The 19,737-nt window shown below is 46.1% G+C and overlaps 1 protein-coding gene across 6 annotated transcripts in view; it reads left to right on the plus strand.

Moving 5' to 3' along the window:
* The first annotated feature begins 668 nt into the window (after positions 1-668).
* The window catches only part of NECTIN1 (nectin cell adhesion molecule 1), a 173,446-nt gene continuing 154,377 nt past the window's right edge, over positions 669-19,737 (plus strand). For 2 of the 6 annotated variants that reach the window (XM_083163065.1, XM_083163068.1), the window contains exon 1: positions 674-1,405. In XM_083163065.1, the coding sequence (XP_083019191.1) occupies positions 1,300-1,405 (106 nt within the window). In that variant the 5' untranslated portion in view covers positions 674-1,299. Of the gene's footprint in view, positions 1,406-19,737 lie in introns of all 6 variants that reach the window. The other 4 variants (XM_083163069.1, XM_083163067.1, XM_083163064.1 and 1 more) reach the window with 3 other exon arrangements.

The following is a 19,737-nucleotide window of genomic DNA, read 5'->3' on the forward strand; positions in this document are numbered from 1 at the left end:
ACCCTGCGATAACAGGAGCAATGATGTTCTGAATATGACACTGTTTGTTTTATTTTGTATTCGCTTTTATTTGTACTATGTTTGCCATGTTTACACCTAAGAAAACACAAACAAATATACAAACACCCCTTTGTGAGTACATTCAATAGTACAACTTTTTGGAGAAAAACGATACTTTCCAGTGAATATTAACATGATAATGGATGGGGTGGGGGTCGAGGATCGCTGCTGCTGAATCTCAGTAGAAGTTATCGCAAAGTCCGTATCGCAGCCTGCCTGCGATAACGGCCGCTGGAGGAGAATCGCTACATCAGGAAGAGCTTCCAAAATACAGGTCTAGAGATGCAGAGAGGAGAGAACAAGTCTGAGCCCAGCAAACATTCCCAGCTATTGTTCAATGGGAAGAACTGTATGGGGAGGGGGCGTGTGTTAACCCTTTCGGACCCAGATGAATTTCTACTCCATCGCAGAATGATAGTCTTTGATTTAACATCTAGGCTAATCACTGGCACTTTTATTCTGACAGCATATTACAAAATAAGAGTTTTCACCAGGTTTACTTCAATCCATGCACTTCTGCTGGGAGGATGAGTGCCGCTTCCCGGGCAAGGGAGGGGGACACATGCAAAACTGGTGCAATAGTTGCAGAAAGCTCCTGGCCAGGGGATAGGCGTCAGGAGCCGCATGTTCGTACATTGGACAGAAAAATAAAGTGTTAAAGCTCTGAGAGACTGACTCCCAAGCCCAGCCCTCCTGCTTCCCAATCACTGACATCATACAGAGAGGGGGAGGAGGAGGAGGCTCCTAGAGTCACAGAGGGGAAGGCTGCAAGCTGGCTGGAGAGGAGCAGGGACTGAAATTCAGGCAGAGGAAAGGGTGAAAAAAGTATCCAAGGGACCGTGCTCTGCAGCCCCGAAGGAGCCACGTTCTGCACATGCTCTGCACTCATCCACAGCACCGCAGAACCCAGTGGCCGGTGTGCTCTCACTCAGTGGGCGCAGGCACAGAATGACTGACAGACGGGAGAACAGCTGAACACCCTGCTCCAGGAGGGGACCCAGCGCTGCTGCCGAGCGCACTGAGAATAGTGCTGCTGGATGCGGGCTCTCTGGGGGGTGAGGATACAGAAGAGAAGGGGGATGTTTCACTACATGTCACCCTGTGTCCCACTAGCCAACTAAGGCTGCTGCACAGGATCCTGCTGCCTGTGCACTCACCCTGCAGTCCTGCACATTGTCCCTGGAAGAGGACAGGAGGGGTGGAGGAGAGTGTCTTTAAGTTGCTAGATACGTGGATTTGATGCTTATCCAGTGGATTATGGCTCCCAGCCGGAAAGGATCCTACTGCTGCTGCCGGTGCTTGTGGTGGCCTCTGACCATCAGTCTGATGGCTTCAGTCCTTCAAGGTGAGTCACCCCGAGACTTCTGGCAAAGAGGGGTGCGTGTGCCTAAAGGTCTGCGTAGCAATGCAGAAAGGGGCACTTCACACTACAGGAAAGGGGGTGCCTGGTGGTAGGTACACTTTACACTGCAGGAAAGGGGGTGCCTGGTGGTAGGTACACTTTACACTGCAGGAAAGGGGGTGCCTGCTGGTGGGTGCACAGTGCACTGCAGGAAAGGGGGTGTCTGGTGGTGGTAGGTACACTGCAGGAAAAGGGGTGTCTGGTGTGGGGGGGCATTATACACTGCAGGAAAGGGGGGTTCTGCTAGTGGGTGCACTGTACACTGCAGGAATGGGGGTTTCTGGTGGTAGGTACACTGCAAGAAAGGGGGATTTGGTGGTGGTGGGGGGGTGCATTATACACTGCAGGAAAGGGGGGTTCTGCTAGTGGGTGCACTGTACACTGCAGGAAAGGGGGGTTCTGGTGGTAGGTACACTGCAGGAAATTGGGTGTCTGCTATTGGGTGTATTATACACTGCAGGAAAGGGGTGTCTGCTGGTAGGTACACTGCAGGAAAGGGGGTGTCTGCTAGTGGGTGTATTATACACTGCAGGAAAGGGGGTGTCTGCTAGTGGGTGTATTATACACTGCAGGGATTCGGGTGTCTGGTGGTAGGTACACTGCAGGAAAGGGGGTGCCTGCTAGTGGGAGCACTTTAAAGGGGGTGCCTGGTAATAGGTACTCTTTACACTGCAGGAAATGGGGTTCCTGGTGGTAGTGGCACTTCACACTGCAGGAAAAGGGGTGTCTGCTGGTGGGTTCACTATACACTGCAGGAAAATGTTTTTTTATGGCGAGTATACTTTCACCTGCAGGAAAGGGGGTGCCTGGTTCTAGGTACACTATGCACTGCAGAAAAGGGGTGTCTGGTGCACCTAGCACACTGTCCACTGAAATAAAGGGGGTGCCTGGTGCTAGCACACTGTCCACTGCAAGTGCTAGTTAGACTGTCTATTATAACATAGGTCCCTCTGTTGTGGACTCACTAGTACATTAAGGAATGAATGATGGAGCCCAGTGTGACAGAGGCTGTTAGTATAGGCTGGCTGGAGGAAAGTACTGAAGCTGCATGGTATACACTAAAGGGGGAACAAACTCTAGGGCTGAGGGGGGGGGGGGGGGGTGAGTCATGCAGATAAACAGTTATGTATACAGCAGCAAATAACACACTTCAGACTAATGCTTCACCTCATAAGAACAGTGTGAAACAAAAATATTTTCATTGTAACAATAACAAAATGAGCAAATCGACCTATTTGTATCTACCTTTTGTCATGATGTGGTGAGACAGGGAAAGTGTGAACCTTTATAGGAACCCTAGAAGTGCCAGTGTAAGTGGTTCCCCCCCCCACACACACACACCACACATGCATTATGACCATCAGCCTGCACTGCAATCAATACAATCAATGTCTATGGGTTAGTGTAACATTTATGTTTTAGACAGCATGATGGATGTAGATCTCATCTCTAGGGGTATAAAATGACACTTGTTGATTATTTCCACCTTCCTCTCTGTTCTGTGGGCAACAGGTTGCTTTAGCGTTAATAGAAAAAAATCTAATAATATTATACAGAGATTAATGTAACTTATTCACACACTATATAGAGTTTTCTCTAAATCCATCATTTGTGGCACTGGGTGACTAGGGAAGGGGGTGAGAGGGATGGTTGCTGCTCTGTGAACTGGAAAATAATTCTGGAGGCAAAAATGTAAGATCTCTGTGATGTGACCCTTACTGGGGGGAGGGAGGGTACAATAGGCATTGCCAACCATTATGGAGAGTGTACGGTCCCTCCCCTTACCATAATAACATCAACATAGAAGGGGGAAGAGCTGCCTTGGGGTTCGTTGCTCTGTTTGACATGGAGGCTGGAGATAGTAGAATTAATTTTTGCTGGGAGGTCATGCAGTAGATATTATTCATAGACAGAACAAAGATTGCGCAGTTTCGGCCTCAGCCAGCAGCCTGTGCTTTCCAACTTCAGCCCTGTAAAGTTACATAACTAAGTAATTAAATAGAAAAAAAAGGCAGATTCAATTAAAAAGTGATAACTCTTATCGGGTAAAATCAGAGCCAGTTCCTAGATTGTAATATCCATATTCCATTGGTGAATGTTGGGGGGGGGGGGCAGTGGTAAGGCGCTATGTGTTGTGTAGAATGTAAGCTTAATCAAATCAAGTGATAAGGCTAGATGGGAACCTGCCACTGATTGTTCTAATGAGATATGCAAACAGGAGTGCAGCAGAGAATAATGATAGACTGCAGGCAAATGGGTGAGAATGCCAGAGATACAACATAGAGATCACTAATGGAACATCTGCTTTGTAATATGGAGATGTGAAATGTTAGCACATAAGCTAAATTACTTTTGGATGCTGCATTGTTGCTGATCAGTTGGGTGTAGGGAGAGGGGTTTAAATGTAACAGGGAAGTGTTTGGATTGGGATGTACAGGCAACAGTGAACTGTACACATACTGCATTGGGTTATTAGATGTAGAACTATGACAGCATTTTACTTAATATAGGGATCAGTCAATGTAATGTCCATTTTACTGTATATAATCACAGTTTATATAACATGCCTACATACTGTAATAGAGGTTTGTTATATTTAAGTGTCTCTTAGACCATACATATGGACTAAAGTTGGCTTTGGGTTGTTAAATGGTATAATATAATAATCCACCCCATGTTCATATATCCTTATGGATATTTCCATCAGCCTGAGCCTCATGCGGTCGCTGAATCAGGCACTGACCGGCCTTTGTGCTCTGCTGCATTCATTTCCTAGACACCCTGATCCTTTCCAGTACCGCGTTCCACTTTCTCCCATAGTAACACTCTCCAAGTGTTTGAGTCATTTGTGCAATTATTTTTTAATCAACTTTCCTCGTTAGTCTGTAACAAACATGCATAAGCAGTGTTTTATAACCCAATTAGTGCGGTGAAAAGAATCATAAAGGCTCGCTTTATTGAATACAGCATAAAAAAAAATCACATTACTATCCCATATTTATTGGTCCACCCTAGAAAGTATAGAATAGGCAAAGAATCATGAGCGGTTGTACTAAGGGCCTAATTCAGACCGGATCGCTAGGCTGCGTATGTTCACAGTTTAGCGAAAATGTAAATGCCGCTGACCATGGATTGATTTTTCACCCGTTCGCTAATAAAAGTCAGTCTAGAGTCTAGACAGATGGACGAATTCTGGGCGGGAGCTGAAGTCATGTGACATCAGCCACCCTCCCCTGCGTCTTCCGGGTGTACGCCCAGCGTTTTTATGGGCACACCCATAAAATGATGTCCGTTCCCCTTGCTTCCACCTGTTGCCAGCCCCCTTCCTGCCTCTCCTGGAGCAAACGGCCCGGCGAGTGTGAATCTTGGCGAAGCCCTGCGCTCTCGGGGTTTTCACGTGCACAAACCACGACTGACGGGGACAAATTCAGTCTGTCTGAATCAGCCCCTAAGCTTGTCAAGTGATACAATGTAGAGTAATAACGGAACGTACCAGCCAATCAGACCCTAACTGCCATGCGGCAGTCTATTAGAAAAATGGCAGTTGGGAGCTGCCTGGCTGGTGATTTATTACTCTCCATTTTATCCCTTTTAAATGCTTAGTACATCCTGCCCCTAAGTGAGAAATGCTTCTATCAGAAATGAGGCCATGGCACCATATTAACATAGATCCTTGTTAATGAACTTAGAAATATGAAAACATTCCCTGATTACACTGATTACTGCTATATATTGGTCAGTGATGGAAGGCGGTCGGTGCTTTGCCTCTACAGGTGGTACGGTCCTATAGTAATGACATAATTATGTGCCTGGTATATTATTAGAAGGCACAGCATGATTAGAAAGGCCAGCAGTGCATTAGGGTACATAATGGATACACCGGGCCAGTATAATGTATCACAGTGACCCCTAGGGGAAATGGGCAAAGTCGTGACAAATAGTTATGATTCATGCACAGACTGTTGATTGTTGACTGTTGATTGACTGTGTTCATTCTAGCACCCGCCAACTCTGAAAACCCGCTGCAGTTCCTCTTACCTGCCTGGGGTGTCGCTGTCTGCTGTGGTGTTTCTAGCACAGGTCTGGTTTGCATATCATTGCTGATAGAATGAACACTAGATATGAGGGTTATATAGAACATTTATGGAAGTGCCAATGTGATTATCATGGTGCAACATATATGGTCATGACTGTTAATTAGCATTTATTGAACGGTTTGTCCCGTGTGCAATTGTATCAAAAAGATTATAAACAAAAACACTGCATAGTCATGTGACCATTTCAGCAGAATGAAATGTGTATATGTCGCTCTCGCAAGGACACCTGTGCTGATGGGATGATCAGTTGAGGATATACAGACATTTGTGCAGTTGTCATGACAAACTCATCTGTTCCATAATGGTTGGGTAACTCCCTCACTTTATTCCCCTGACAAGCTCAGCAACACTCTCTCTGTCTCTCCCTGCCCCCTCTCCCTGGCAGAGGAGACAGATGCTCAGTGCCCGTTCTGCAGTTCTCTGCTGCGACCCAGTGTCTAAGAAGAAAGGGAAACATGCATAGATTTCGTTTTTTCCTTTGTTTCTTTTATTCAAGTTTAAATCGAGAAATAATCCTACAAAAAGCATCAGAAAATTTGAATTCTATATACAGTAGATTATTGGCGTGTTAGGCTGAGCAATAGGGCCTTGATGTTCTGTTGTTGCTCGGTGCTTGTCTGTTTCATTCGACAAAGCTAAAACAGAACCTGTTTGGAGGTTGTGTTAGACCAGGGGTGGCTAAACCGGTCCTCAAGATTTACCAATGGTCCACGTTTTCCACAGCTGTAGTCATTACTAACTGTCACATGACCCTAATCTCCTAGCTGGTGCAGGGCTGTAGTCATTACTAACTGTCACATTTTCAAACCTGCTGCATTCATTCCTACTATAGACCCACAGGTTGCCTGAGATACATGAACTGTTGGTAGATTGTGAGGACAGGTTTGGCCACCCCTGTGTTAGAACAACAATGATTCGGTTGGGTGTTTGGCAACAATAGATCAGGTGATGTTAAAACAAGACTTTGGGTTTCGAGAGTTTTACCCAGAGGCCAAATAGCTAATATGTTTGATCCAATTACCTCTATTCTTGGACGAGACACAAAATAAGTTTACATTTCTCCATATATGAAAACATTTAATATGGGTAGCACGGACGGTATAGTAGAAAGCATTACTGTTTCTGAGCAGTAATTGGACAATAAGCCAGGCAAACCCCAGAGGATTCACTTCATGATTGAACACCGGTCAAATGATAGTACAGACACAATGAGCGATATCGTTCTGTGACGTCACCTTGTCCCTGCTCCGTACATGAATGGTTGACGCTTTAAACCTCATACACAATTAAGTGATATTTTGAACAATATCACTCAATATGGCCCATTTGAGCGACATCATTGTAGTTTCAGATGACTCAGAACTTCGTTAACAACCCGCTGGAGCACATAATGTGCAAACAATATTAAACAGAAGGGCAAAATGAACTGATCTAGTTTAAAATATCGCTTAGTGAGTATGGCCCTTAACTGTGTGGAGTTTGTATATTCTCCCCGTGCTTGCGTGGGTTTCCTCCGGGTACTCCGTCTTCCTCCCACAATCCAGAAATGTACCGGTAGGTTAATTGGCTCCCAACAAAATAACTTCTAGCGTGTAAGTGCGTGCGTGTACAAGCGGTAGGGAATATAGATTGTAAGCTCCACTGGGGCTGGGACTGATGTGAACTGTCGAATACTCTCTGTGAAGCGCTGCGGAATATGTGTGCGCTATATAAATAAATAATGTTTCTGCTGCTGGTTTGTTCCACTGTGTTCTATTTTGGTGCATTTGGATAAGAAGCCCTGACCGCACGATGGTGATACTATCATTTATCGATTTCCTGTGCACAGCGATTGCAAAGTCATAAGCATTGCACTGTAAATATGGTTCTACAGCCTCCAGATAATCTATCAGGTCACATCATTAATCCACATGCTATCACTAATGCAGACCGACAAGTGAGGCCCTTCATATAGATAAGCAGCACTCACAACAGGATACTGTGTAATGATCTGTTTATACGTAGAACAAATTGCAGCGCTGATTATTTTGACACGATACTGATGTATGTACTGCAGACTTGTTGTAAGTAGAGTAGAGGCAGACACAACAAGAGCACCTTATCCACCAAAACACCCCATTACAGACACTGGGCTGACACTTATGCCTGGATGAGACAGATGGGGGGGGTCTGAGATGCTGTCTGCCCATGCCAGGGATTAGACAGCTGGCGGACAACAATGGTATTATACCGTAGACAGATAGACATCACCAGAGCGTTTATGTCTTCCGATTGAGGCCGTGTAAGTTTCTATATCTGTCACCTAGAGGTGGTGACGGATATATTGTCAGGTCACTGATAACTGTGCCTATTTATCAGCTGCAGACACAATACAGATGTATGCAAGTAGATGGCATTGTGCCAGACTGACAGCGGTGGAGATGCCATTATTACGTCGGTATTGCTAAGAGGGACAAAGAACCATTCAGGTGTGCAGCTGTACATGTGAATGGAATCTTTGAAATGTGTTTTTTGTAGAATGAAATGCAGCAGTACAATTGTTTGATGAAGTGGTATATTTTCTGTATAGATGGTACTGTAATGCTTTCCCAGTTCATATCCCTTTAGAAGGCTTAGGGGGTATTCAATCTGCCGGCAGAAATAGCGCCCCCCCGTCTATTCAATGCTGCTGTCGGATCTGCTTTGTCAGAAATGGTCGCAGATTATTCGAATTTATGCCCGTTTTGTCGACAATCCGCGGTTTTTGTCACAGAGTTTCCGACACTCGACAGCCGGAACATTGAATATCCAGCTGTTGAGTTGCAGTCCAACGTTCCGCCAATCGGAATCTCGGATTGAATGATTAAGGTGCGATTTTTCACCTGGCCCAGCCACTTTCACGATTCAAAATCGACTAGTTTGTATGGGCCTTTACATTCACCAAGCCTGTTTCATTCAATTAATTGGATAGTTTCCAGTATCTGGAATGCTTTTCACAAGCGATACCATGCGCCATATATACATAAAGCTGTGATTGTTTAGATAAGTTTGACATGATTGTAACCATATCTACCTCAATTCAAGTATTGTTATGTGTTATATACCATAGCTTTGTTTGAGTGACATCAATGCGTTTCAGTCACCCTAAGGGCCCATACGCAGGAGTATCCTGTAAAACTGGATATACATTATAGCTGGCCACACAAGATGATGCTGACATTTTGATTTAGATCACTGCTAAGGTTAGTCCAACATGCAGGGCCACAGATCAGATTTTTTGTGCCCCTCTGCCTAGTCCAAACAGGAATCCAGGTGATCTCTTTCCAGGAGTATGGTGTTAAGTAAAACGCACTCCCCCGCTCCATTAGACTCTACCCGACCTTGCAAAGCTTCAAACGGGCCTTGACCATCTCTGTTTTGCTTACATCCTGCCATCCTGCTTGCTTGCACTTCATTTCGTCTGTCTGTCGCCCCTTCCCACTAGATTGCTAGCTCCTCAGAGCAGGGTCCTCTTCCCTTCAAATTTCACTTCCAGCTTGCTCCTGCTACGTACACCTAAGCTGTATTGTATTGTGGTACTCATTGTTGCCTGTACTCGATTTGTTATTTATTTACTGTAATGTTAAGTTCTGTCTCCCTGTACTGTTCTGTTGTATGCCCTCTGTATGGTGCTGCAATACACTTGTGGCGCCTTATAAATAAAATGGAATAATAATAATAATGATCAAAATGGTTCTGGTATATTGGATCGACCGTGTCTGGTGACATTTGTGACCGGTCAGCTGTAAACCCTCCCCAGGTGTGTTCCTACTCCTGATAGCTGTTTGAAAGTCCATAGCTGCACTGTACAGAAACTTTACGATTATGTATACTGTAGGAACATAAGAACCTGTTTTCATAGTTGCTGCCTTGCATTATTCACAATTACAGCTGGTTGATTTATTCATTTTAGAAAGATTTGGTGCAGTGTATTGGGACTGTATCAAAATATCTCAAGTAGAACAGACAGATGACTGAATAATTGGGAAAAATATGAACTTACCTCTGTTCTGCTGTTCAATAAGCAATCTCACCTGAGTCATACCCGCAAAGGCGCGTGCTAGGAGCTGCTGCAATCTCTATTGGGCTTTCTAATATGTGCAGTATATACATACATAGATACATGCAATGAGATTCGGGCTACGCACATTCCATGTAATGTTCACATGGACGTGTTCAAACAGATGTTCTATGAATTAGCACAGAGAGAGAGTGTGAGAGAACACGGATATATTTCAGAACTCAGCCACAGAAGCGATATTCATGGCTTTCTATCAATGGATTTAAACTTGCAGAAGTTCCCCCTTGGGAGCAGGAGCCCGGCGGCAGATGACTCCATTGCCTCCCAGAGTTCTGCCTCTGGTAGATGCGTTTTATTGTACTAGGTATTCCCTACTGTGTAAATAAAAGCTGATTGGTCCATTAGGGAAGCTACCTAGGAATTAGCTGTTAAGGGGGTTACCGATACACTACCAGCCTGTCAAAATGATGGAACAATGGGCCTTATTCAGCAAGGTCGTTCGCTGCTTAGTGAGCCCTGAAATGCCACCTGGCCGAATGTTTGCCCCCCTCCAATGCCAAATCCCCTTGGTACCATGCGAGGTAGTGTATGCGCACACATCCACTCGCATGTGGCCGAAGGGGAGAGAGATTATTTGATGGTCGCTGACCAGACTGACTCTTATTTCCGCCGAAGAGGGGGCGGACACTGACATCAACAGCCCCTGGCAGGGATTGGCCCGCCTGTGTTCCCATGGTTCAGCCCTCCCTTCTCACAACGAACGGCACAGCGAAGGTGTAACTCGCCACAGCCATTCGATACCGGGGTTAGCACATGTGCAGAAATGTGTGTGCGCAAACCCCGACCATCAGGCTGAGGCCAAATTCGGATCGCTACGAGCGATCCTGAATGGGCCCCAATATGTCATCTCCGACGGCTGTGTGTGCCTGAATTGGGCAACACTTGAAATGCTTTGTCAGATGCCATCAAGTGGTCGTCTGCAAGTGGAACACTTGAATTCCCCCATAGAGGTGAGGAGCAACTTTGCTAGAAGCACCACAGCAGAGAAGGCCCCCAGGCAGGGAAGAGGAACTAAATGGGTTTTGGAAGATGATGGGTGCGAGAGCGCACTACAGCCATTTCACCGATAGTCATGGTTGGTACAGGTATGCCAGCCTACTATCCATACACTGGGGCAGATGTATTCAGCCTGGTGAAGAGATAAAGTGGAAGGTAATAACGCACCGGCCAATCAGCTGTGTTTGAAAAAATAACAGTTAGGAATTGATTGGCCGGTGCATATATCCACCTTCCACTTTATCTCTTACCAGGCTTAATCCATGTGCCACACTATGTACTATTACACTGCGGAGTACGTACGCAGTGACCAAATTATAAATTTATTTGATGGCGGCAGAAAGTTGTTAAACCGCACCAGCTTTGTGGCACAGTCTGTCCTCCTTCTGTAAACAAGAAGAGAGCGTTAATTACAGTGACTGTGTTTTTGTCTCCTTTTTGATCTGCGTTGCCCTAGTTCGCAGGCTCTGATCTACTAATTAAATAGATGGTGTTCATTTTCTTTATGGACTCTTAAACAATAATGGATCACACGGCTCGAGGAAGACAAAGAAACTACCTTCCCTGTGTCATCACCTGTAAGGATTAGGCGAGGACAGTGCATGCAGATAACGTGCAGGTTCTGTTGTCTGAGGATTGGGTAGACAATTACGATTTTATTTTACATGGCTCCACGCAGTGTGCGTCATACCAGAGGATGGGATACGGTTAGCATCATGGTATGCCGGCAGTTAGATCACCGATGCTGCCAGGGCCGGCACAACCGTTTGTCAGCTTTAGGCTGTTGCCTAGGGCCTCTGTATTTGTGTGTGTCTGTCACAAAATTAAGGATGTCTATGAGGAAGGCATCATGGTTGTACCTAATGTAGGTGGTGGCTGTGGAACTTCTAAGGTGCCACCTCCACATTTTCACATGAGGGGTTGGATAGTTGATATCGGTGGCAGTGTGGGGTTGGGGGCAGTAGATTGAAGTTTTACCTAGAGTGCCGAGACGCCTTACACCAGCCCCGGGTGCTGACATCCTGAATGTGGGGAAGCATAATGTTACGGCGGTTTCACATGCTCCGACTGACGCCAGGCGGCGAAACTCTGCACGGCCAAGAAGCCGTGCTGTACTCAGAAGTTTACAATGGTCCCTATGGCCACAGCCTGGCAGCCGTTCTTTCCAGTGGTGACATCTGGCTGCAACCGGACGGCCAGGCCGTGACCATCCCGTGTGAATGGACAAAATCCTGTCCATTATTAACTACTGTGTATTGCACGGCTTTTGTTTAACAACACAAAATGAATGAAAGCGTAAAAAGGTTACAGCAGACATATACATGTGCGGTGATTGGTAAGCATTCATGGATGTAGTAAATCAGGGTTGCCGACTTTGAAAAAATCCTCTCCGGGAGAAGCCCGGAGAGGAATCTTGCATTAAACGTTTTTGGGGCGGGGCTTAACTGTGACGTCATAAAGCCCCACCCCCATTACAACAAATAGCCGAAATATCAGTTATCCATGGAGGGGGCGGGGCTAAAACGTCACGATTGTGCCGTTTTAGCTCCGCCCCCTCCCCTGAGACCCGCGGATTGCGGCATATAAATGCCGCGATCGGGGGGCTCAGTGGGGGTCCCCCTGATTCCGGGAGGGTTGCCCACCCTTCCGGGGGCCGGGAGGAAGGACCCGATTTTCGGGAGACTCCCGCAAATTCCGGGAGGGTCGGCAACCCTGTAGTAAATATGTATTCGCACCATGAGTGAGCGTTTGGGTGAAGAAATGGAAGTTATTTCAATAATGCATATATGTCACAACCATTTCCTAAGTGTGTATGAGCCTGTGCACCCAGTTATACTACTACCCCAGTTATAAAGGCTCCCGCGCTTACTACTAACAGACAGGCTGAGCAAGCACAGGGCTGCTGGGATAATTGATTGAGCCACCACAGGTATATCTCATGATAAAGAAAACAGTTTCTCATTAAAACAAATGAAGTCATATATATAACAACCAGGTTTTATTATTGCTGTTAATAACAAGACAAGAATGGATTTTGTAACATGCAATATAAGATCTCCTATAACACAATCATTTAATGTATATAATAGACTATACATAGCAAGGGTTGGGATCGTTTGGTCTACAGCAAGTTGGTCGACAAGCATTAGGTCGACACTGGCCTGTCAACATTTTGACTGTCGACCTAGACACTGTTGACTGAATGCTTGTGTCAACCTAATGACCTGTCGACCTAGACCCTTGTCGACCTAGACCCTTGTCGACCAACTTGCTGTAGACCCAATAACCGTATCCCCATTGCAAGTCATCAGCAGTGGCGGTTTTTACCTATGGGCTGCAGGGCTGCAGCCCCCCCCAGGTAAAATCGGCCACTGTAGTGAAGCCAGATGCAGTCTGTGAGACTGCACTGGCTTCACTGTGACTGGCAGTGATTTCCTATTGGAAGTCCGACCTGCCAGTCACAAAGGCAGTCCCATTGGGAGGCGTTACCTCCCTCCGGGACACCTTGTTGCGGGCTGCCGGGCAAAAACGGCAAATGCGCATGTGCAGTACCCATATCGGTACTGCGCACGCGCTGGTCACGGTGCCTGTAACTTATATTGTACAGGCGCCGGGACCACGACTACTTCTATGGGCTACTGCCGAAGCAGCCCATAGAAGCTGGCCATATGCGCAGTACATATGTTTGTACATAGGCGCCAGCCCCCCTCCCCAAATTCGGTAGGAGCCGCCACTGGTCATCAGTACCAAAACATTGCAAACTTGGCCCTGATTCTGGTCTGATTGCTCCCCTGCGAGTTTCCACAGGGGAGCAATCAGACCAGAATCAGGGCCAATATTCCCAAACCTGTTCCCAAAGTCCTAAAAGCCTATGTTCTACAATAATGCAAAGACACAGTGACCTTATACAATGCAGGAAATGAGATTTCTATAAAGACAAATCCTTTTTGCACAGTATGGAGGGTAATCCAGGCTAAAGGACAAACGGCAATACATAGTCTCCAACAGGCTCTAATTTGAAGGGACTGGCCCAGATTTGAAAGATTTCGCCCTTGAAAAATCCCTTTTTTCTCTATTTAAATAGAATTCCAGTTATTTTGGATATTGGTTTTCTTTTTTTCAGAATACATTCCTGTTCTCTTAGCGTTCTACATGATGAGTATTTCAGTTTACCATTTAAAATGCAAATAGATCACATTATGACACAGTTCGGTGAACACAACAGACAGTACTGCGGGTGCTTCCTCCGCAGCATTGTCCCCGTTATCTATATGAAATGTACGGCATTATTTAATATAGATAAACCAGTGTTTATGGGCTGTAACTACTAGGAAACCGTGTACTGTACGCGGCAAGAGAGAAATCAGAACTGGGGGCTATGCATCAATTAATTATTAGCCTACATCAAGTGATAACAGTAGGGAGCTGACTTCAGTTGGCAGCCTACAAATTGTGTACATTGCATAAACTGATAAAGCTTATCACCTGCGACTTTCGCTCTCCTGCTTCTGGATACATTAACCTACAAACTTGCTGACATGTTACAATTACACGTGCATTCTGTCTGCAGTGAACACTTAACATCAGCAATGCATCTAATATGGATTGTTTATATGGCTTTAGAGCAGAGGCGGAAATTCATCCCAATCTCCCGGAGGCAAGTTAGACTTTTGGTGCCCCCCTGAAAAATAAAAGGCTCCAGCTATGGTGTGTGAGAGTAGCCGGTGGGTCAGGGTCAGATTCGCAAAGATTCAGAATAAGCGTTGTTTGCTGCAGCACAGGTCGAGTGGTACCAGACAGGAGCCATCTTGTCCTCCATTGCAGGTGTTAGCAGAGCTCCTGGGATGGCGCACCTACTGTGTGGGGCATGTTATTATGCTCCACGCAGTTATGCCCCTGACAGATTATGCGGCATGCCTCGCGTAGTACTGTATAATGCCCCTTACCAGTGCCAGCCACCAGCTGCTACCCTGCTGTCAGGGGTTGTTTTAGCATTCTGCTGCTGCCGCTCCTGTCAGTCCTGCTGCCACAGTCCCGGCAGGCACCGCTCTTCGTGCCTGCCTCCCCCCTCTGGCTTCATGTAGTAAATGTCCGTCCCCAAAATGGCCGCTGCTCCCTCTTGTCATCCTTCAGAAGTGTCTCTCATGAGGTGTTGGCCATTTTGGGTGGAACATTTTCAACCGTTTCATGGAGACGGCCACACTACATGAACTGTGTGGAAGGGGTGTGGTACAGGAGTCCATTAGTCAGGATCCAAACAGTCATTACTCCGACGTCGGGATCCCGACTGGCCGGACCCAGACAGCATGGTGAGAGCAACTAAGTCCCTTGCGGGCTCTCTGCACTCGCCACGCTGTAGGCAGAGCCACCTATTCTATTCTCTATGGGGGTTGTGGACCCCCACAAGGGAAAATAGCAGGTGGCCGTCGGGAACCCGGCTGTCGGTGTTTTGACAGTCGGGTAAATGCCTGTCGGGATCCCGTCCGGCAACCGTGTGGAAGTACCAGTGGTTCTGCCATTGAAGCAGCCCTGTCTCTGGTATACAATCTATCTATTTTTGGCCTCCCTTCAATGGGCAGTATGGCAGGAATTCATTAGTGATTGGGTGGGGCTAAATTCGGGCCCGTTCTGATGGTGTGGGGGGGGGGGGGGGGGGTCTGTGCATGTACAGACCCCCTGTGCAAAGCAGCGAATTACTGCTGCTTAGGGTGTGACACTGAATCAGGCCCTATCTATGTATGTATATATGTGTGTGTGTGTGTGTGTGTGTGTGTGTGTATGTATATAATTATACAGCGTGGGTGCTGCACTCCAAGCATAAAAACTGACAGTGCAGAGCTTTAAAAATGTTGTTCCACTGCCTGACCCGACCCCTTCCAACCTTGTGCCCAACCCCAGTACGTACCATCGGGATTCTGCTCTCAGTATTCTGACATTCCAAAATCAGATTTAAAAATGCCCGATTGTTTATGAATAACCAATGCACATATCGCGAAGCAGTTCAACAAAGTCAGACAGACTATAATATTATATAGTATAATAGCGAACCAATGTGAGCCATACATACATAAATTAAACTTTATTGTTAGTTTAATTCTATAATAAAATCCATTATTATTATTGAGTCTGGTCACATTGGACATGTGCCTCTCTGGTGTAACGAGCATAAAGGTTTGCTGTGGAAGGTACCAGCTTGTACATGAGCCAGGGGCATCCTGAAGAGCATAAGACGAGTGGTACGGGTAGGGCCTGCGATTAATGGATATATAGGAGAGGATTGGATGAGAAGGCATATGGAAGTTCAGCACAGATTTATGGCCTCTGCATGTGGGAATCCAGGATGGGAACGGCAGTGTGTAAACCAGAGAGGCGTGAGGTGACTCACTTCTGATTCATTTAGGTAGATTAAAGCCTGCAGAAGAAAAGAAATGGAATCTATCAATTCACAGCGCACTCCGGGCATCTGAAGTGCGCTGCACCTGAGCCCGCTGAATGTATCTGATGTAAGATAGGAGAATAATCTATAATTCTTCATTTATCCCTGGCATCATGAAAATACGTTCCAATAAAACGGTATAATGGTCAGTGCTACACCTGTTAGCAGTGGCGTAACTATAAATTTTGCTCCCCCTGCCAAAAAGTTTGTGGCGCCCCCCAGGCTCCTCTCCAGCATGTGACATAATGATGTCACACGCATAATGGAGAAGCTGAAGCAGGAGAGAGGAAGAGAGACCAGCAGACACTGCTGCTTCCATTGGCTCTGACGCATCCCAGGCTACCCCAGCACTCCCATCCTGTACACAGTAGCCAACATAGGTGCCGATTCTGTGGGTTCTCAAGGGCCCGAGCACCCACGGAAATTGTTGAGCACCCACGGGCCTGAGTCCTGCTGCTGGGAAGCCATATTAACTTGCTAATTTGCAGCTGCAGCACCCACATTGACGGACCCGCCACCTGGGAAAGGGTATGCCGGGAAGAGTGTATTCTGTCCGTGGAGTACCTGCACTGTGGGGGCATTTATGTACCTGCACTGTGGGGGCATTTATGGATGTGGAACTCTGTTGCCGGAATTTGAATATTGGAGACAACTGTGCTCCGTAATATAAATTAGTATTATTTTGTGGCCACACCCATTCCCCATGAAGCCACTTACCAGCAAAAACATAAATCGGCACCTATGGTAGCCAATAGCCGGCTCTGTCTCCAGTCAATTGAATCAGTGGGGGGGATTTGTTGTCTCTGCCATGGCCGCACCCGTGCTGTGGATGACTTGCATCCAGTGCTCAGTCAGTGGGCAGTGGCAGGCAGCAGCATGTCAGTGTGTCGAGCGGGTGCCGGCGCCCACACAGACCCTGCTGCTGCTTGCTCCCCCAAGCGGCTGCTGGGGCTGCCTTACAGTAGTTACGCCACTGCATGTCAGGTTCTAGTGGCTGTGTGCCTGTACTGCAGTAATGTGTGGTCATTATATAAGGGGTACAGGGTTGTACTGAGCCTTGGAGAGTGGGGAGATATCAAGCACCAACCAACCAGCTTCTGTTATTTTCAAACACATCCAGTTAGGGGCTGATTGGCTGGGGCTATAACTGCCGTGTTACGGGCTGTGTTTGAAAAATAACAGCAGCTGGTTGGTTGGTGCTATGGGGGTTATTCAAAAGGTCGACATGAGTTTTTCGCAGTTTTTTTTTTTCCAGCCGACATGTGCCGGCAGGTGGTATTTCATGCCCTATCATCCACTAGGGTAGGGTTGGGCAACAAGCGGCCCTCCAGATGTTGATGAACTACACATCCCAGCATACCTTGCCTTAGTTTTGCTATATGGCTATTCTGAAACTGATGCAGGGCATGCTGGGATGTGTAGTTCATCAACAGCTGGAGGGTTTCTTGTTGCCCACCCCTGCACCAGGGTGTGAAGGGAGCGTAGAATAGTGTGCTGAGCGTAGCGTGGCACCATGCCCAAAGCACGGTGTGTACTATGTCCGGGACAATAAACACCAATATTAGGCTGAACGTATATTGGCCAGCCTAATGACCCTTACCCAGTCACATGCTAAAAATTTTACCTTTAAAACTATATTGTATATCCATACACTGTTATTTCTGTAGATAGGGTGCCAATTAATAATAGAGGAATACCTGTTTAATGGCACCAGAGCAGTATACAGTATCTGTCTATCTTCATGAAACAAGGCTTATTCACTCATATGACAACATGTCAGTTGTCAGGGACAGATGGATTGGTAATTACAGGGCCAGGGATAAGGGTGTCACAAACTGCTTTATGAGCTGTACCTAGCGGCTTTGCTACCGCCTGTAATATACTGTCTAGTGAGGATCGCAATCCAGCTATCCTGACTGTCTTTTTGCAGTAATTACTTTTAGTTCCATTTTTTATTTTACCACCTGTTTCCTCCCTCCCCCCGGTGACACTTCTTGCCCAATAGTCAGCGCGCATATGGGAGATGAGATTCGGCAAGAACTGTAATACGGCACAAGATAATTATAAATACATGTATATTTTTGCAACAAGATATTCTAATTCCGAGTAATCAATGGGAATTGATCCCAGTGGGGGAATATCTGACCGTTTTGTTCGGGAACCGGTTACAGAGTCATCTGAAAAGAATATGAATATGTTTATACAAATTTCATTACTTCATTTAAGATGTGAAGAATAGAAGCTGGCAACCCGTATCTTGTTTGATAATACAGTGACTGCCAAGGCCGACTGTGTGTTTTTATATTACATTTTATATTAAGTAATAACAGCTGAAGTTTGAACTGCATGTCAGCGATTTTAAGCTATTGGTTCCAGAAGACCCTTTGCATGCTTGAAGCCGGCATATTGTCTTTTCTTATCATTTTTCAAATGTAGTAGCTACAATCCCATGGAAATTAGATTATTATTTTTTACTTGTGATAACCTGTAACAAGACCAGAGGCGTACTACCATTGGTGCAGCAGGTGGCCTGGCTGCACCAGACCGGGGCCCACTGCTGCTCCTATCACCCACTGTTTTTTTTTTAAAGCGGCAATCATTGGCGCTTTAAAAAAACCTGGAGATTTCTTTAATATTTTTTTAAAGCGCCAATGATTGCCGCTTTAAAAAAAAAAAAACTGGAGATTTCTTACCAAATCTTTCACTTTCTGAATCTCTCATCCTATTAAATGTCACCCTGTCTCTCCCTGTCACCCACTGTTGTATATTGTGATCTTGGGTTGGAGTGGGGAAGGGGTGCCGAATTATATTTTTGAACCTGGGCTCACCACCCACAAGTTCCGCCACTGAACAAGACCATACATTTGATTCTATTTTTCATGTATATCTTCAGTAAATTATTTAGAATTGACTAAGTGTCATGCAGTAACCCGTGCCACCACAGTCACATGGCAAACACAGGGAGCAGACAGGTTTGGTGGAATGCCTCTTTACTCAGCATACCATCACATGAAAATGTAGGAGCTTTTTTGACTGACTGGCTCTGACTCAAAGATGAAGTTACATGGTGAATCTCTGTTAAAAGTACCATGATAGATAGTGAAAACACTGTGCATAGTCCCAATAGACTGTGCCACAGCAGCTTTGTACTATTCTGGTACTTCCACCAGAGTACATATGCATGACTGGGGGTCAGAATGCATGTGATCGGAATACTGATGCATCCTGAAGGAAGGAATCCCAACAGGGGTCAGGTAAGTGTACTTACCCTCCCTTCTACATAGTAACATAGTTGATGAGTTTGAAAAAAGACATCTGTTCATCAAGTTCAACCTTATTGGATCTCTAGCAGCCTAACCCTCCTCCCTATTGGGAGTCTAAGTCGACTGCCTGATCCTAGAACTCCCCACTAGTGCCTAACCCTGACTCCCACACTTCGCCAGCTAACTTTTTCATGTTAAAATTACCTGTTATCATGCAGAACATACAGCATCTGGGATGAGTTCCGACATCCATTTGTTTTCATAGCCATGATCAATGGCTTTCAATTAACTGATTTAAACTAGCAGGGGAGGAGAGGTGCCTCCTTGGGAGCAGGAGCCCAGCGGCAGATTGCTCCATTGCCTCCCAGAGTTCTGCCGCTGCT

This window comes from Crinia signifera, chromosome 19 (genome assembly GCF_055691185.1).
Source record: "Crinia signifera chromosome 19, ASM5569118v1, whole genome shotgun sequence".
NCBI classification, from domain to species: Eukaryota; Metazoa; Chordata; class Amphibia; order Anura; family Myobatrachidae; genus Crinia; species Crinia signifera.